Source organism: Onychostoma macrolepis, chromosome 01 (genome assembly GCF_012432095.1).
Source record: "Onychostoma macrolepis isolate SWU-2019 chromosome 01, ASM1243209v1, whole genome shotgun sequence".
Taxonomy (NCBI): Eukaryota; Metazoa; Chordata; class Actinopteri; order Cypriniformes; family Cyprinidae; genus Onychostoma; species Onychostoma macrolepis.
The window spans coordinates 33,798,730-33,818,102 of NC_081155.1; the positions used below are offsets into that span (position 1 = coordinate 33,798,730).

The window sequence follows — 19,373 nt, forward strand, 5'->3', positions numbered from 1 at the left end:
ATTAAGTAGCACAAATCTCTCTTCTGTTTTCTTCTCACCCTCTGCCTGCCATCCACTGCATACATTTTTTCCCCTGAACAAATCTTCTGCTTCAAAAACACCTAAAAAGTTTGTAAGCAGCCTCAGGCCACTGTACCGTTAGGTAAAGCAGATGCACCATAGTATGACAAACAGCAGAGGGCGCTATTGCATCATTTTTATTGACGCCAGATCAAAACATAAAGTGCAGTGGGAAACAGCTGTAGAGAGAAAAATCCACATTCTATTTTAATGTGGAAAAATGTATTTATGCAAGTATCACCTTTTAATCTGATCATTATGTTGTACTGTATACAGCGCATATTTTAGTATTTTTGTCTTGGTAGTAAGTTAGTGATGTCCTAAATGTGTTAGCATTCTTATACCAGTCATTCACCAGTAGATGGCAAAGTTTACTGTGCTACAATAAACAGAACTAAATTGGAGGTCAAAGAAAGGTCAACAACAGCAGCACCTGATTACTAAAATAAGAACACTAGCTCACATGTTTGCACATGCATAGATTTGCACAGATTATTTTATTGTCTCGTGGTTTTGAGCATAAGGTATGTCATTATTTATTAATGTGGTTCTGATTCATGACTCTCATGTGTTCGTCCTGGAGCCACACACACACACACACACACACACAAATGGCTGATGGTGTCCTGTGGCTGTGACAGGTGGGTGAAGGCTTTAGAGTTGTCTTGCTGTCTCCCACATGGCATGCTTTTGAGATTAAAATAAGAAGGATATTCACAGAAGCAAAATCAGAGTTATTAAAATATTGCTTATAAAATAACTTTACAAAGAAATAATAGTAGAAGCTAAGATGCTGAGATAAACACGAGCAACATTAACATTAGTTTCTTAGTCTCTTTTGGTCCTGTGGACTTTTGTGAAAATTTTTTTGGTTTTAGTGGAAATTATGTCAGAACTCAGGGACAGTTGTAATTTTCGTAAATATTAATATAAATCAATTTCACACATTTACATTTATGCATTTAGCAGACGCTTTTATCCAAAGCGACTTACATTGCATTCAAGTTACAGTTTTTACATTTGATCAGCTCTTGCTTTCCCTGGGAATCGAACCCATGATCTTGGCGTTGCTAGTGCCATGCTCTACTATTTGAGTGTAGCTCAAATAGTATAATAATAGTATAATAACTTTCCACACAGTAGTTATTAATTCATAGCTTTTATGCTTACATACATATTGTAGATTGTCACACATTTAAAATGTCATATTTTTATGGATTTTAATTTCATAAGAAAATCTATTAAACAATCCAAGATGCTTTTGAAAAATGTTGGTAAAGGATTTAAGTGCAGTTTAAATGCAACCTTTAACTAATGCTGTGAAACAAAGTTGTCTTTGCATCTTTCTGTTGAGGTTCAAAGTGAACAAAGTGAATTCTTTTGAATTCATGCTGACTTCAAACACCACAAACACTGACACTGAGTGCAAGATTTAACAGAAATATAAATTGTACTTTTCTTAACACGGTGACACTGGCCAACGACATTTCATCTCTCATTTCCCCTCACCTTCACTTTCCCACTTTAGGACTATCTGAATATCTCATTCTCTGCAAAACTGGAGCAAATAGTTTTGCATGAGTTTAACGCTTAGTCTTTTCAGTGTAAATGTAAAAATCTTTCACAGTTAAGTCTCCCTTTAGACCACCTGACAGTTGAAAGAGAGATAGAGCGACAGAGAGACACTGTAATTAACTGCTTTCACGACCGGAGCCATTAGCAGCGCAGCACTGCATTAAAATTGCATCGTAATGGCTTGAGGCTGACAGGCTGCTTGAACAGTGGATACATCTGAGTTCTGCTGGGGGTAGAGTGCTGATGGGACATCACAAGCTCAAGTTTTTGAACTGAAGGAGAGGAGACAGTCTGCTTTCCTTGAGACGTTTTAAGTATTTAGGTTACAGTCACAAAAGGGGATGAGACTGTATGAGTGCCGTCATAGAATCCTCTGCCTCTTGCTCTCACCATATCACTGTCCAATGCACTTCAATCATTATTTTATTCAGATGTTAAGTCTGACATCACATGTCACCATTTCCAGGTACAAATTGTGAAAAATCATGATCCGAACTTTTATCTTCATACTGAGGCCTGGACCTGGAAAAAGTATTCTTATACATCATGACTTAACAAGCAAACAAAGTAAAGATGTACACTTAAAATACCTTTCAAATAAAACGTAAAATAAAGAAAATCAATATAAATACTGTAAATAATATAAAAATTCATGGACGCTCTCAGTATACCATAATATATATATAGTATATATATATATATATATATATATATATATATGACAACAGCCAGTGCTCCACACAGATCTCCACATCTGATCTTCTCATCATCCAGTCTGTCTGGAAAGACATGAAGAAACAGAGCAAACTGAGACAGACTAAATCCAGAAGAACTGGCAACGTTAGCCACAGTACAGTTAAAAGTTTTAGGCACTTGTGTAAAAATGCTGTCAAAAATAATGTCATAAATAGATTTTCTTTCTCAATTAACTTCTATTAACTAAATTAAATCAACATTTGGTGTGACCATCCTTTAAAGGTGCACTTGCGCATAGTTTTTCAGGTAGCTTCGCAGGTAGATCTCTTGAAGCATTGAAGGAAAAGTGGACAGGCAGTAATGCACTCAATTCAGATGCCATTACAGAAGTGCAAGTCAAAATGCACAGACTTGCCGAAATACACAGACACAAACATCGGCAGTGTTTTTGAGGAATTTGATGGAATATTTGATTTTCAATCGATATGACGAACTTGCAGAATTTCTTCCAAACAGGTAGGCCTATGCTAAACTAATATGTCCGACCTTTTATTAAAACTAACCGGTTTTTACGTGTTGATACACGCCTTCACTTTTATAAACCCATGAGCTCTGTTTGTGATGTTTGAGTCGTGACACACAATGGTTTGCGAAGGTTCTTTGAAAACATGTTTTATTTTTGTAGTTCATCTAGTTGTGCAGAAACTGAATACCCCAAATTATGACAATTTATGTTAATTTAGGGTTAAAATTAGTTTGTATAGGCTGTATTTTCTATCTATCTATCTATCTATCTATCTATCTATCTATCTATCTATCTATCTATCTATCTATCTATCTATCTATCTATCCTACATTTTCCTGAATGGAGCGATGAAAACATAATTAAAGCTTCTTTTAGTTCAGATAAATAATAATGAATGAAGGGATGAAAAAGGGGGTGTCAAACAGATGAAATGGGTGAATGAAGGCAACATTACCGATGACGACCACAGGGTGGCAGCACACACAACGCTGCAGTTATTCGCATGTTCACAGGAGCTATTGAAGTTGCCCGTGGATGTCATGTAATAACATTGTGATGGGTGCACACATAGCCATAAAAGTGCAGATCCCGACACACGAAAGCCCCGACGAGAGAACCGAGGAAAGTTGTCCGGGGCTCGCAACTTATCCAGACCTCACGAAGAGATGACATCCCACCGGAGAGTCGCGCGCCACCTAAACTACACGGTTTATTTTGTTGATTGAGAAAAGTTTCATGAAGATATACAATGTTTATGAATGGGAGTTCTCTGAACAGCTCTGCACTGGACCCTAGCGAGCAAGCACTTCACCGGCCGCCCTGGGTCACTACTACTCTCGGGTGTTTCCTCATATTCACTATAGTGGTGGATATTTTAGGAAACCTGCTGGTGATTTTCTCCGTCTACAGAAACAAGAAACTTCGGAACGCAGGTGAGTTGTGCGCGCGAGCTTGCACAGGTTTGACACGCGTGTCACCATTTATTTCACATTAACTGCTGAAATGTTTAGCGTTTAAAGCGTGAAGACAAGGGGATAACGTTACACCAAACAAAAACACTTCCAGACAGAATCAGAAAGGAGAGCGCGCAAACATCTCTGATATACGCGCGCGTTTGTGTTTCCCTGAAATCGCATCGCAGGTGCTGTGTCGAAATCTGTAAACCAGTGTTTCCCCTTAACGCTAAATTTATTGCAGAATTAGTTTCAAATTGCACTTTAAATTTAAAACGTGTGCATGTTTTACGCACGACTATTTGCAAATGTAGAAAATAAAACCTTGTTTAGCAAATAAAACGTTGATTTGGTTGATTCTACACTATAGGCTACATTCCAGATACGGTGTAATTATAAATACAAGGTACTAGTACCAATTAACGACATGTAGCTAGGGCCTACTTAGCATCTAATTTTTGAATAACTTATAAACACACCTTGTTAATAACATTACTTTTAAATTTAATATGGACATCATGTTTTGTGGATGAATTTTGTTACTAAACTTGCATCACTCCTTCTGTTTTCAAATGAACCTGTGAGGTGCCATTAGTAAGTCAAGTCATAATATAAAATATGGTGAACTCTGATGTCTATTGTAACAAAAGATGTGTACTATTGTAAACAATATGATGATTTCAGTGGTAATCTTGCTACACATTTTGCCCAATCTCCATCACACTTGAGTGCCTTTCAGATCGTGTCTGACAAAGGTTATTATTTTGCTTTCAAAACCATTTTTCTGTAACAGCAACAGCAGTATACACTTCTTTATGCATTATCAAAACTTCTACAACATTTCTTTTGTTAAGCCACCAAAGTTGCAGGTGGTGTGGCACAGTGGTAAAAAAAAAAAGGAAAAAAAAACCTGAGCTGGTCAGTGAAATGTAAGTTTGAACCCCACAGAAGGCAATCCAAGGGCCATTATCATTGAACCCTTCAGCAAGGGACATCTCTAATCTCTGTTTATTATGTATGATGCTTTTAATTCCATGATTTTACACATTAATAACTGTTAAAATGATTGTGAACATATTTGTCTCCCTGCATGGAAAATATACAGTGCCGAACGAGTTAAATGAATTATTTTGTGGACTCCATATCTGTGTACCTGTCAGCAGCTGTGCTTTGGGTCTTCCCCCTCTTTTGCTGTTTCATCTTGTGAGATTGTCTAGGCACACATCCGAGCTGTAAACTCTGATCTGAACACAGAGAGGCTGTTTTGTTCTATTAGGGAAAATGAACACGTTCGTTGGATTTGATTGACGTGCTGTGCCGGATTTATGGCAGTTTATTTTGGCATTCATCTGTCCACATCAGTACGATGTGCCATGGGATTGTGTTTCTTGTCCTGTCAATCACAGAGTGGGAAAATAACACACGAACAGGAAACCTGTCCAAGATCTGAATATTAGCAGATAAGTACAGGAAAACGTGACTCATATAGACTCGTTAGAAAAACAGCGGACTCAATTTAATTAAGCTTTGACCCACATTGTGGATCTTGACATTTTTCCAAGGCGCTCATTAAATGTGTGTTGGGAGAAAGTTTATGGAAAGAGCGCGACGAATATCTACGCGCTCAAGTTTGTCCTGCTCGCGTGCAGGTGGAGGTTGTTTCTTTTCCAGCGTCAAGTTCACGCGCTCTCCACTGTCAGTTCCCGTGCGCCTTTGCGCTGACCGCTCTTGCCGCATGTGCGTCTCTAGTTCGCCAAGGGAACACGTGATTCTTGCTTTCATTCATTTGGTATGACAATTTTAATCCTCTGTTTGATTTTAATCCACAACAATCAAACGAATCAAATATACACGTGCTTACGCAATGCAGCACATAGATAAAATGATACTGATAAACCCGTGCCACAGACATTGTTTCACAGCAAATGCGCATTTGTTACTGCATTTACACTTACTACTTGAGTTATTTGGGATAATGTTGCTAATCTGGAAGCTATTTATTAGTTAACTGTAAATAATTTACTGCTTGAGAAGCCATCCACAGATGCTGTTTTACAAGAATCCAGTGATGAAACTGGATTAGTAGTGATAACCTACATAATTTAAGAGGTCAATAAATCAAATGCAAACTGATTTGATAATTTCTTGGTATTTAATCAATATCATGTATCTGAATTTGAACTTTTTGTCAGGTGGGTAGGAAGAGTGTTATTGACTCCTTGGTAATGATAGGAAGCCCTTGAGACAGAGAGTTGAAGACTGGATAATTGCTCTTCTGGAGAAAAGAGTGTGTCAGAGAGATTGCAAACTTTTTCATTAGGGAAAATGTAAGAACAGGTTAGAGAGACTGTGATAAGTTTAAAGAAACATCCTGGCAAAAACTTTAGTTATTGCTGAATGGATGCTAGAAAATGTCTGTAATCCATATTAGTCATTTATGATCAAGAGTTATTTAATAAGTAAGGCCAATTCATCAAACATTAATTAAAATAAAAAGTGTTTATTTAAAAATAAACAAATAAATTGTGTATATATATATATATATATATATATATATATATATATGAATGAACCATTTACATTATAAAGATGCAGTGGGCTTATTTGGAATACCTGTATCTTATACACCCTCTTTGACTTTTCAATTTGCAATTAAAGCAATTTAATTTAGTCAAATTTATGACAAAACATGAGTTTAGAAGAGAGATTGATGTTGTTCCTTTTCAGTACCATATTCATTGGTTGGTTGATTTATTGTTTGATTCATTGATTGTCCCTACATGTTTAAGCAAATCTTAAGTATCTGAGTACTTGAGCACTTTATATATAGGAGAAATAATGTAGTTTGTCAAATAGAGCTCATGTCTTTTTTTTAAAAGACACTAAAAAGTCACATTAGCTTCCTACTTGACTTTTTTTTTTTTTTGATTGATAGATAAATCTGACAACATATTTATAAATGGCAGTTGCTGTTTTCATTTAGTGTGGATTGTCTCACTTAAAGGTGCTACTTGTATGTTGGAGTCACACCTGGTTTTTGTCCTGCAGCCCAGAGGCAAACGGAGCAGGACAAAACAGGGACAACATTTTACAGTGGACTCCCCTGGCCACTCTGCACCTGCTGGGCTGGCTTGACATCTTAAGAAATGCACAAAAAACACACACAATGAACAACTACCACAGAGACAGCTGAGGCTTCCAGTCACAAAGTCCCTCCTTGGAATTCAGAATGATCGAAGCAGCCACCACAACTGCTGGACATATGGCTGTCCTCTAGTGCCAGATGAATGACACTGTGTGCTGGGGGAGGAGTGCTGTCCCACGGCCTGTGTGATTGCAGTGCTCACCCATAATCTGGGACGTCTCTCTCTCTCTCTCTTCATTGTACGTTTAGCGGGCGACCAGAGCCTTGTTTTTAGGTCAGAAGAGGATGTGTGTGGTGTGTGTGTAGTTGTGGAGAGCTCTTACTGTATGCAACCCACAGGCTTTAGCACACAGCTCAGGTTTACGCTAGAGTGGTATTTGTACAATTGGTGCTGCTGTTCACAAACACACTTTTACCTCTGTTGAGTGAAGAGAGTTGTGTGGAGTGAATACGGTGTGGTATTAGTTGGATGAAGATGCTTTTGAACCTTTTTTACAACCACAAGTTTCAATGTTTTCAATGCAATGAAAGCAAAGAAATCATTATTTATTTCAGTCAGTCATTTGTCATATACATATATGTAAGAACATAAATGTCTCTTATGCTCATCAATGCTGCATTAATTTGATAAAAATACAGTAAAAAACAGCAATATTATGAAATATTACAATTTAAAATAAATGTTTTCTAATTAAGTTGAATTTTCAGCAGCCATTACTCCAGTCTTCAGTGTCACGTTTTTTTTTTTTTTTTTTCATAAATGATTGTAATATGCTGATTTTGTGCTGAAGAACAGTTTCTTATTATTAAAGGGTTGAAAACAGCTGTTGTGCTTGTTGAAAGCAATACAGAAAGTTGCAAAGGACATATTTTTAAATAAATCAGTATTTTTTAGTGAATAGAAAGTTAAAAGGAATAGCATTTGTTTTGAAATAGAAATCTTTTGTAATATCATAAATGTCTTTAATGATAGTTTTGACCATTTTATTGCATCCTTGCTTAACAAAAGTATTAATTTCTTTAAAAAAAGTATTTCAATTGCTGCAGCTCAGAGACTTTCAGTGTAGATATGAGTGATGAATTTGTAACATGTTGTTAATCTTAAACCTCATAGGATCTTTTACAGAAACACCGAATGACCCAAGCATCACCACCAACAATGTCTCAAGTATAACCACCAGCAGTTCTCTAAATAATTAGTTCTGTTTAATATGAAAAAAATTGTTCATGTATGGTAGCAACAGCATTTCGTTTTTTCTAATTAGGATATATTATAAGAAATATTTGATTGACTGATGCTTCATAGAGATTCAGTTGTTATTCTTTCAAATGATATCCCATATAAATGCATCTTCTTAAAAAAGCCATCTAAAACTGTTGTATAGTAAAGTGACGCGAGAAATGGGGCTGATGAGATTTAAAATGTGCCCCCCCCCCACACTTTTGAAGTAATTTCTACACTCCTGTTTAAACTCTGTTAAAAAAGTAAAAATAATATGAATAAAATACTAAAATGAAGTAAATCTGACACAATGAGTCCACTTTAATAACACATAACTGGTATGGTGCCACTAGTGATTTTCGGTGTATTGAGCTTGTTGGTTTGTGTGTGTGTTCTTGTTTATAATACATTGTAGGGTCCAAATGTCCCCACAAGGATAGTAAAACACTGAAATTTGACATTGTAAGGACCGGCCTGCAGTCCCCACGAGGGAAAAAAATTATTAAAAATAGTAAATGATGTTTATCTGAAAGTGTAACAATGCAAACAGGTTTTCTGTTATGCTGGGTACACACCACAAGATAATCAGGCTGATTTTGGGCAGATTTCTCTCCTTCTGACAATCCTAGGTAATGTCCCGATTATCTTGTTGATTCTAAAGATTATCTTATCAGATTTTCCTGTGGTGTGAGGTGAGGTGAGTTAAGAGTGACTGAATCTGCTCGGAAGAATGTCGGAGGCATCATGAATAACATGTTGAATATTTACGATCAAAAATCCTGATGGGGACACCACACACTATACACTGTAAAAAGTGATAAGCTGACTTAACTTAAAAAAATTGAGGAAACCCATTGCCTTAAAATTATTAAGTAAATAATAATAAAAAAATACTTGACAATTCCTTTTTAAAATGATCATTTACTTAAAAATTTTAAGGCAATGGGTTTCCTCAATTTTTTTAAGTTAAGTCAACTTATCATTTTTACAGTGTAGGAGCAAAACAGTTAAATCTAGGATTTTCTTCCTTATATTTGTGGTCGCTCACATTTTGAAGATCTTATAAGATTTTAAAAATCTTTTAGTGTGCACCCAGCATAAGGGTTAGGTTTAGGGTTGGGGGATTAAAAAAATATTGTTTGGTCAGTATAAAATAGAAGTCTATATAGAACGTCCCCACAATTCATGGAAACAAATGTGTGTGTGTGTATTTGATACGGTAACTGAATTGTATTGTAAATTTATGATGACTGGTTTACTAGATGTTCTGTATTCGCTTCATTTCTGCTTGAGTTGTTGACAGTGTTCTCCCACTGGTATTCACCATAAGCCTGATATAATTTGTTTGTCACAGATTACTCTGTGTTTGTATTGACTCTTGTTGTCCCGTCTGTTTTCTGCTCTTTGCTGGTTTGTGGCTTGGATTTATATACATAACACATTGTTTCATTCACATTGCTGTTGCTATTCATTACTGTGGTTGTTTATTATTGTATCATTTTGGTGCGTGGGTGGGGGCAGATGAAGGCTGTGTACTGTAAGTGAATTGTGGGAAGTATTTGCTGTCTCTAATACGTTTAGCCAAGGAATTAGTCCAGATGATCGCAGTGATATCCTTTTCGAAGACATTCCAAAGTCCGAAAGGAATTAATTACTTGCCCAAACCCTGGTGTTTATAGTTCTCTGTGGACTGAATTGGATTTGCGGTGGTGGGTCACCACTGGTCGTGTGCTGCTGTGCTGAGTTTAAGGGAAAGAATTAAAGATCCCAACAGCAGCCTACTTCCGTTTCATTTTGACTTTAAGCCCTGTCCAGTGGAGAAAGGAGAGGGACTGGCTTCAAAAAAGACAATCTGGGGGATTTGAGATTTGAGAGAGGTTTTTACACTCAACATGGAAGGAAGCACACTGGGGATTCTTGCTTGGTTACTATATGTGTTTGTACTGAAACATAACTATGAAGGACAGTGGTTACCAAAAGTTTTAGATTAATACATTTAATAATACTTTAATAGTGAACTTCACACAAAGTAAACATTTTCCAGATAATACATCTTAATAATTTGCTTTTAAAAATTGTCGATATATACAACATATTGTAAAAAAATGTAGCTGCCTTATTTATTTTAGGAAGTGGGGCCCTTGCAAAGGGATCACCATTCTTGGATGTCCTTGACATTAAAAAGTTTGAAAAACCCTGATCTAATGCAGTGCCATTTATACATTGTAAGTGGGCTGAATTGTTTAAAACACCCTAGTATTAGGGGTGTGCGATTATATATCGTCTGCGATTTAATATCATAATTATTGTTTTAACGATGTGCAATTTGACATTATCGAGTATTTTGCAAAAACCAAACAGAACACTTACGGAGTGCACGCTTGCGTGATCACATTTAGAGTGTGTTCTTTCAATGCATGATTCGGTCTAATAAAATGCATTAAGAATGATCACAAAATTCAAGATACGGGGGCAGAAAATGCATGTGTATATATATCATTTCATATGGTTCAAATCACATGAAGAGTGCCATTTTTTTTTTTTTCTTCAAAAATAAACATGATTACAAATGTGATATTGATTTTATACAACAGTTCAATAAACAATAAGTTAATATTTAGAGACTTACGTTTTAGATACCATATTTTTTGCTCCATTTCGCCAACGAAAAATAATTCCAAACAGCTACAGCACTGCTTTGCATCTCTGAGCAACATGATGATGCGGTTTCGTTCCTGAATGAATCAACCGTTTAAATGATTCGGTTCAGTCGCAATGACTCGCTTGTTAACAGTGACTTGCTGCCACCTACTGGCGGTTTTAATTTCACATTCAAAGTATCTTTTCATTTTAAAATAGTTTCAAATATCAGTATTCAATGTTTTGTGTTTAAAATATCAAAACATTATGCATTTGTAACTGCTTTGTAACTAACTTGCACTCCATGTCCCTCTGAGTTGCATTAAACAGTGTGCAAATACATCTAAACACTGTGTGTAAATGCCACTTCAGATGCAACTTCTGCAAAGATTAATTTTGTTGATACTGGTTTCATTTGTTTGGTAACAGCCTAAATGTCTTATTATTCTAATTGACTGATTAAATGTAACAATTTGATTCAAAAGATGCACTTTTAGGAAAAAATGGCTTTTTTAAAGGTAAAATTGCCCATAAAAGGTAAAAATGAATTAAAATTTATATGAAAAGATTAATTTCTATCACTGACCACACAGAATATGAAGAATATCAAAAACGGCAGCTGTCCACGGTAGTCAGATATCAGAACAATAACACACTCGGCAAAATATTGTCTAATTGTCTAAAAATCCCCAAAACTATTGAGATATCTTTTTTTTGTTTTTGTTTTTTTTCAATATCGCACACCTCTACCTAGTATGTTCTTTTTTTGAAGGTTAATGTATCTACAATCTGCTAGTTGTCATAAAAATCCACATTTAATATTATGGTTGAGATATCTAGGAATCGGAAACTAATGTGTTTCCATTAGGCAATAAGCTGAACAAGGTAACTGTCCCATCTTGACTCGTTAAGCTTTTACCAGCATATAGTGTGTTTCAAGGGAGAGTTAAAGTAAGAGTGCACTCTACTGTAAAAAACATCCTCTCATTTCATGCCCCCATGAGTCTGATCCCTCTGCACATTTTAGGTAAAAACTTTTCAGTTCTTTCCTCATGTGTGCCCCACTAACCATATCGTAACCTTAAGCGTTTAAGAGAAACTCAAAAGTGATTTCAGTTCAGCTGAATTTTTAATCCACTTCCAAGGATGGAACACTGCCTGTTCTGTGTGAAAATTTGATTGCTTTCCTAGATAGATCTTAAAGGAATCGTTTTCCCAGAAATGAAAATTAGCTGAAAAAGTACTGCCCCTCGATCCATGTAGATGAGTTTGTTTCTTTATTGGAACATAAATGGAGAAATTTAGCAGTACGTTACTCTCTCACCAATGGATCCATTGCAATGAATGGGTGCCATCAGAATCCAAACAGCTGATAAAAACATCACTATAATCCACAAGTGATGCAAGTAATCCACAAGATTTTTTTTTTTTAAAACGGAGAGTAATATGTACAGATCAAGCACTGTTTACAAGAACAGTTCAAATCTTTTCTAAACAAATATGTTATGATTTTGATGTGAAAGAACAGAGGATGGACTTTTCACCGGATGAAGCATTAATTTGCACTGTGGGCTATTTTGGCCAGAAATTACTGTTCAGAGTTAAAACGCCTTAATGATTTATTTCTTACAAACACACAGCTTTTCACTTCACAAGACATTAATCAATGGACTAGAGTCGTGTGGATTACTTGTGGATTATTGCGGTGTTTTTATCAGTTGTTTGTACTCATTTTGATGGCACCCATTCACTGCAGAGGTGATGTAATGCTGAATTTCTCCAAATCTGTTCTGATGAAGAAATAAAATCGTCAATATCTTGGATTGCCTGAGGGCGAGTACATTTTCAGCAAATTTTCATTTTTGGGTGAACTATTCCTTTTAAGCATTCAGTCTTTTGAAAATATGAAGTCTTTAGATCTCGCTTTACTACCTGCTGCACTGTTGTTGTCTTTACATGTGGTTATCCTCAGCATGTACACATTTGCTAATTAACAGCATGAGGAACATCACAGTAGGAATCATAATCACATCCATGTGCTGAAACCTCATCATATAACTTCTGGGTAACACCTTAGTTTAGGGACCAATTCTCACTATTAACTAGCTGCTTATTAGCATGCTTATTATTAGTATATTGGCTGCTTATTAGTATTTATATAGCACATATTCTGCATGACCATATTCTACATCCCTAATACCCAATACGTAAACTTAACAAATACCTTACTAAATACGTAGCAAATTAGGAGTTTATTGAGGCAAAAGTCATAGTTAATGGTTTGTTAATAGTGAGAATTGGACATTAAAATAAAGTGTGACCAAATGCTGATTTGTCTTTTTTTGTAACTATTATTTCTTCTGTGCTTACAGGCCCTTTCCGGTTTGGAGAGGGATATATAGGGCATTCGATCTGTCAATTTCCCCTGTCTTTCTATTCTAACCATTGTTAGCGATAATAAGCCGAGAGGATGGTGAATTTCAGGAAGTTGGTGATGTGTGCTTCTGTTCTGTCACATCCTGCTGTGCTCAAGTGTCTGTATTTGTATACACGGCTGCATCTGCATGTGCATGTGCATCTGTACCCCCTGTAGAGCTCAGGTGTTCTGTCTCACACATGCAGATGAGTGTGTATATATATGAGTACACACACACACACACACACACACACACACACACACACACACACACACACACACACAGACAGACAGACAGACAGTCAGTGCGTGGAGCAGCACTTCCAATAAAGATCACTAATTGAAAACATTAGTTTTAAAAGTCACGTTACATTATTGTGTTACTCTTAAATATGTAATTATTTATGGTACATTGTTTACTTTTTCATTACTTTTCTTCTAGACAATTAACTGACGTGCTCTCTCATCTAGAAATGTAGCATTAATTGATTTTTGTTGTTATCATTGTGAATTGATCGACTGATTATCAACCAACAGAATATTTTTAAGTGTCCAAATGTTGTTTTTACATAGGCATTAGACATTATACTAGACCATTAGCAATACAAGTATAATATGCATTGTAAATAGTTCACTAATAATAAATATGGTTACTGTATTTATATTTATACAATTTGTTTTCAACTCTAAATGGTCAAATTAATTTCATCTTTGTTTTGATCTGTCTACTTCTTAAGCTACACATTTCTTACTTGTTGAATGAGTTGCTGTTATTTAACAAGCAGGTTTATCTGGCATTTATCTGTAGATGTAATATTAAAATATGTGAATATTATGTGAATACATGTGTATGTATAGGGGTGGGCAATATACCGGTCACAACCTATTGTTTGCACGCGTTTTTAAGCGTTGTGGTTTAAAAAAAAAAGCGATTTTAAGCCGTTGAAACGCAATCAGCTGCGAAAGAGAACTCATTTCACTATCAGCGTGTGCTGTTTAAGAGACTGTTACTAAGCACTGCCAGAGAGGCGCATACAAATTAAGACGGTGCTCATAGAGTGCAGGGTGAATGGAGCTGTTTTTGCCGCTTTATAGGCTTTGAATGGGTAAATACACACATTTGTGTGTCAAAATGGCAAGCTTTGCAAGTATCGTCGTAACCACAGTAATTTAGTTCTTAAGTGAAAGCAAACAGCTGAGGAAGAAAACACGTGTAACAGTATATTGGATACGGGCAACTCTTAAAGTGACAGCGGTCTAATATTCCTGCTGTCTGCCATTCGTGTTACTCAAACAACAAAACAGAGAAAATCTAACTAAATCACTTTTGTAACTTTAATAAGAAGATGTATATTTAATTTACACAGTGAAGACAATGCAGTGTTTTTATACATTTGATTTCTTTATATGCTGTATGTAGCATTTCTTATTTATAACTATATCGTGATATATATATATATATATATATTGTTATAGTGAAATAAAATGACTCGTATTGTGATATAAGATTTTGGTCTTATCACTCACCCCTAATATATATATATATATATATATATATATATATATATATATATATATATTTATATATATATATATATATATAATATATTTGCACACACACACACACATATATATATATATATATATATATATATATATATATATATATACAGTGTAAAAGATGCTTTGTTGATTTATAATGAGAATAATCCAGTTGTGTTGCGTTTTGCTGGCTTGTAAAGCATAGGTTTAGGTGGAGTTTAAATGTAAAATAAAATTTTATATTCATTTGTCAAATATAAATGAATGGTAAAAGTTTGGAATCAGTGTTTTTTTTTTGTTTGTTTTTTTGAAAGAACTCTCCTATTCTATTCTCAGGCTGCATTTATTTTATCAAAAATACATTAAAAACCGTAATAGTGTAAATTTCTATTTCACAAAAGATGCTTTCTGTAATCCCATTTGTAAGCCAAATGTGTTTACCTTTACCACTTTCAAGGATTAAATAAGCATGTCAGCTTGGGAAGTTAATTAAACAACTCCAGAGTCCTGTTCTCTGACCCATACAGTATTTTAATGGTCTGCTCCACATCACTAAGATCAGTGTGATCATTTTTCCCGCTATTATTGATGCTGTTTTCAAGCAATTTGCAGCTTGCTGCGATTAAGCTTTGAACTTCCTTACCGTTAGATGTGACATGAATGAATTATACCGTATGTCTAGTGTGAGTGGAGCTAATGGAGCAGTGTGTGAGTCTGTGAGCGAGCGGGTGTGTTTCTGCTAATGGATAGGGGGTAGTGTGTTGAGAATTGTGTGCATGCGCACATGTATACATGTGTGTGTACTAGCCACTAGAGGTGAGAGACGGTGACCCGAAAAGCAGTCAACATGAAAGGCACTGAAATCACTCATGCCTGTAGTGGGCATCGCAAAACATGTTCTTTAAAAGGCACAACACGGGTAACACATAGTCCGATGTGTTCGTGCAGAGACGCTTCTCTGATGCACACTTGTTTACTTGTCCTCAGGACCCCTCTCTCAGTCTTTTGGGTTGCATTCCCCCCCCACCTCTTCCATCTGTGCCTATCCGCCTCTTTCTGTCTTTTTACCTCTTTATGACCCCCTTCTCCCTCCCATTCGTTCTCTCACTCAGACATATTTGGTTGGGGTGTGCTCATTCTTTGTGACATCTTTGTCTGTGTGCATCACTCTCAGTCTGTGCCCTCCTGCTGCTGGAGGAAGTTAATGTGTACACACATACACACATACACGTGTATCTGAAGTGGAGCTCTTCCAATAGTGTTTTCCATCAACACAATCTCATAAGCATGTATAGAGAGATTGAATTGAATTCAGATAATATTCAGGACTTAATGTGCATGATTTACCAGTACATGTTGTTCAAAGGAAAAAGCATGTTTGTTTTAATCAAAATGTAATGAATTTAATAACTTTCTCTATCTCCTCTTTTCTGCTTAAAGGGATCCTAAATGGTAGTTTAACCAAACGTGCAATTCTGTCATTAATCTTTCAACCTCATGTCATTCCATACCCATATGACATTTTTTTTCTGTAGCACTTTAAGAAGATAATTTAATTAATATTTGGGAGAAATCAGTACAATGGCAATAAATAATGGCTTACTTTTATGAAATGGACGTAGTGACCGATTCAGTGATGTTCGCTCTAATTTACTGTTGAAACCGCTTAAATATTGGTTGGTTTTCAGCACCAACTGGGATTAAATTAACACACTGGGAAAATTATCAGTGAGTTACATTTGACTTTTTTCTGACACTCTTTGTTATACATTAAAGTTAGTCACAATGTGCTTCCATTGTATCAAACTCACCCCAATGATTGGAAATTTTGCACAAGGGTGAAAGATTTCCAAACACAGATTTTGTATCAGTTCGTCATGTAAATTTCTCCATGTAGACCAACTGAAAGCTGCTTGTGACTTTTGTGTGCTTCTTACACTATTCGCTACACTATAGATAACAGACAGTGCCTTTAGCGCTACTAACTATTGATATGGATCAAACATGATTGTATACAAAAAATTAATTCCCTTACATGTCCAACAAAAAAGAAGCAACTCGGGCATCACAAATTAGGATTTTCTCAGTCAAATCTTTCCACATTGCGATGCTGTACCAATGTTTGCATTGTTTTTTGTCTTCGTCTGTCTTAGTTTTTTCTGGCTTCAGAAGTTTTTTCCTTTTTCCGCCTTACAGTTACTGATTCTCCTATTGTCTCCACTGCAAAACCATGATAATAAGTATGTTCCATTGTGTCTTTTTTTCAACGCTAAGCTACTAAAGTGAGTAGCATAAGGATTTTCATTGATGTTTAGTAAAACACTGCTGGGCACATCATTTCAACATGGCAAAATACATTGGTGGGTGACCTGCAACATATACAATTGGGTCCCACTTTATACAAGATGCCCTTAACTACTATGTACTTAGATTTAAGTTAATCAGTTAATGCAATGCACTTATTGTGTACATACATGTCTTTACATTGTACTTATATTTTAAAAAAAAATACCTGCATGCAGTTACATACTTAATTTCTGTAATTACATTTACAAAACTGTTATGAGTGCAGTCTTCATCTCATAAGAGTATGTGCCATTCAGATGACATGAAAACACAATTTATTTCCTAATGTGTTCAACTATTCAAATGAGAAAACTACTGAATGCACCCTTATTTAAAGGGGTCCTATTATGCTCTTTTACAAAGTCTTGATTTTGTTTTGGGGGTGCACTAGAACATGCTCTCATGCTTGGTGGTTCGAAAAACGCATTATTTTTCACATAATTTACATTATTACAACACCTCTCTCCCCAGCCTGGCACAAACGGTTAAGACTAGAAGGGATACGTATGGCGCTACTGGGCATGCGCACATCAATACAATGTAATTTTTGTCACACTGTACAACAATAATTACCTTACAATAATTCATTATTGTAAGGTAGGCGGGATTTATTTGAATGATATTCTAATGGCCCGCTTTGTGATATCACAAACACTGGAAAACAATGCTGTAGTACAAACGATCCGTTCGTTGTAGTTCTTGAAAAGGGATTTAAAAAAAAAAAAAAGAATATCTCCCTTTGGAGTGGACTTGTAACTTTGTAGATCTTTTTATGCCCAAACATACACACCACACACTGACTAAAATTGAAAAAGTGAAAAAGCATAATAGGACCCCTTTAAAGCGGATGTTTTTATCTCTAGTATTTATTTCTGGTAGGGATTTCAGAAGTCAAAAATGTAATGACGCCAGTCTTTCGACAGAATCCTCAGTACTGAGTGCCATCTCAGTACGGTGCCCACACACTGCCTGAATGCTCACATGCACATTTGTGCACATGATCTGTGAAGAGCACTCATACTTGCGTAATTTGATGGCATGTTAATTTCATAACTTCTTGGTCAAAAGCCCATCTTAGTGAGCTATTAAGGTACATTTTACAGTGTCATTACAGTTATTTATTGAATAAGTGCATATTGGATAAGTGCATCCAAACACAGTAAACACCCGTTTGTCTGCACATGAATATCAGTTTGGCTCTCTCATCCATCCCACCCACTCTGCGAACAAACTGTGGTGAGAGCGCACGTTATCCCTTTATCCAATAATTTATCCATCTCTTCCTGTCTCAGGACCTCGCGCGGAGCGCACATGCTGTACAGCACCAATGTTCATGCACACAGTCAGGTTTGTAGCTAACTCTAGTCTGACAGTTAGAGAGAGAATGAAAGGAAGAGAAAGGGATGATAAATAAAGCTTCAAAGAGCTAAAGGACAATAGCTCTATTTTACCATAATGTTTGAAGTCATATTTTGAAGTCAAGTGCTCTTGTTATTTAGTTTCTCTGTCATTTCGGAAACAATTGCATATGTGAAAAAGAGGGAGACCGAGCGAAAGAGGAGGCTTATTTTTCACAGGCTGTATGATGAGAGTGGCCCTAAATTAAAGTCAGAAATAGGTCATATAATCCTGTAGCTGTGAATCTCAAAGGCCGTGCAGGGTTGTCTGCATTTTTCTTCTCCTGCTCATTTTCTCTCATTTCCTCTGTTCTCCTTCACTGGTAGCTTGACTATGAGATACTATGGCTTTTTAATCGTTTCTGTCATAGGTTAGAGATACATTACTGAAGCCATTAACAAAGACAACACAATACTAAGAGACCTCCAGAGTTCTATTGTTCTTTTGACCTACATACCCCTCATCACTGGCCTATCCTCGGACATCACCCATTTCCCTTCATGTTTATTGTAAAGATTCAGAATTGCTCAACATGGACATTTTTGTACAAGCCAGAAATATAAGTTGCTTTTCATGTTGTTGTTTTTTTCTTGCAGTTTTTTCTTACAACAGAATGATCTATCTAATTAACAGATTAATCTAACACAGTTTTCTAAAGACATGAGACAGAAAGCCTTTTGAAGATATATTTCTTGCAAGAAAAGGTCAACAGTCATAGCTGTCATTCAAGTTGGCTGCAGAGGAAAACAATCTGACTCAACATTTATACATTCATAAAGTCAGGATCTATCTTATCCAATCATAATGCATAGTCAACATGTGTGTTCATTTAACTATGCCCCCCCTAAATGCAT

General features: G+C 35.9%; 1 protein-coding gene across 1 annotated transcript in view; it reads left to right on the top strand.

Annotated features, from left to right (window-relative positions):
• Window positions 1-3,334: 3,334 nt before the first annotated feature.
• The window catches only part of mtnr1aa (melatonin receptor 1A a), a 50,697-nt gene continuing 34,658 nt past the window's right edge, over window positions 3,335-19,373 (top strand). The window contains exon 1 of the mRNA XM_058776067.1: window positions 3,335-3,789. Coding sequence (XP_058632050.1) covers window positions 3,606-3,789 — 184 coding nt within the window. The 5' untranslated portion in view covers window positions 3,335-3,605. The remainder of the gene's footprint in view (window positions 3,790-19,373) is intronic.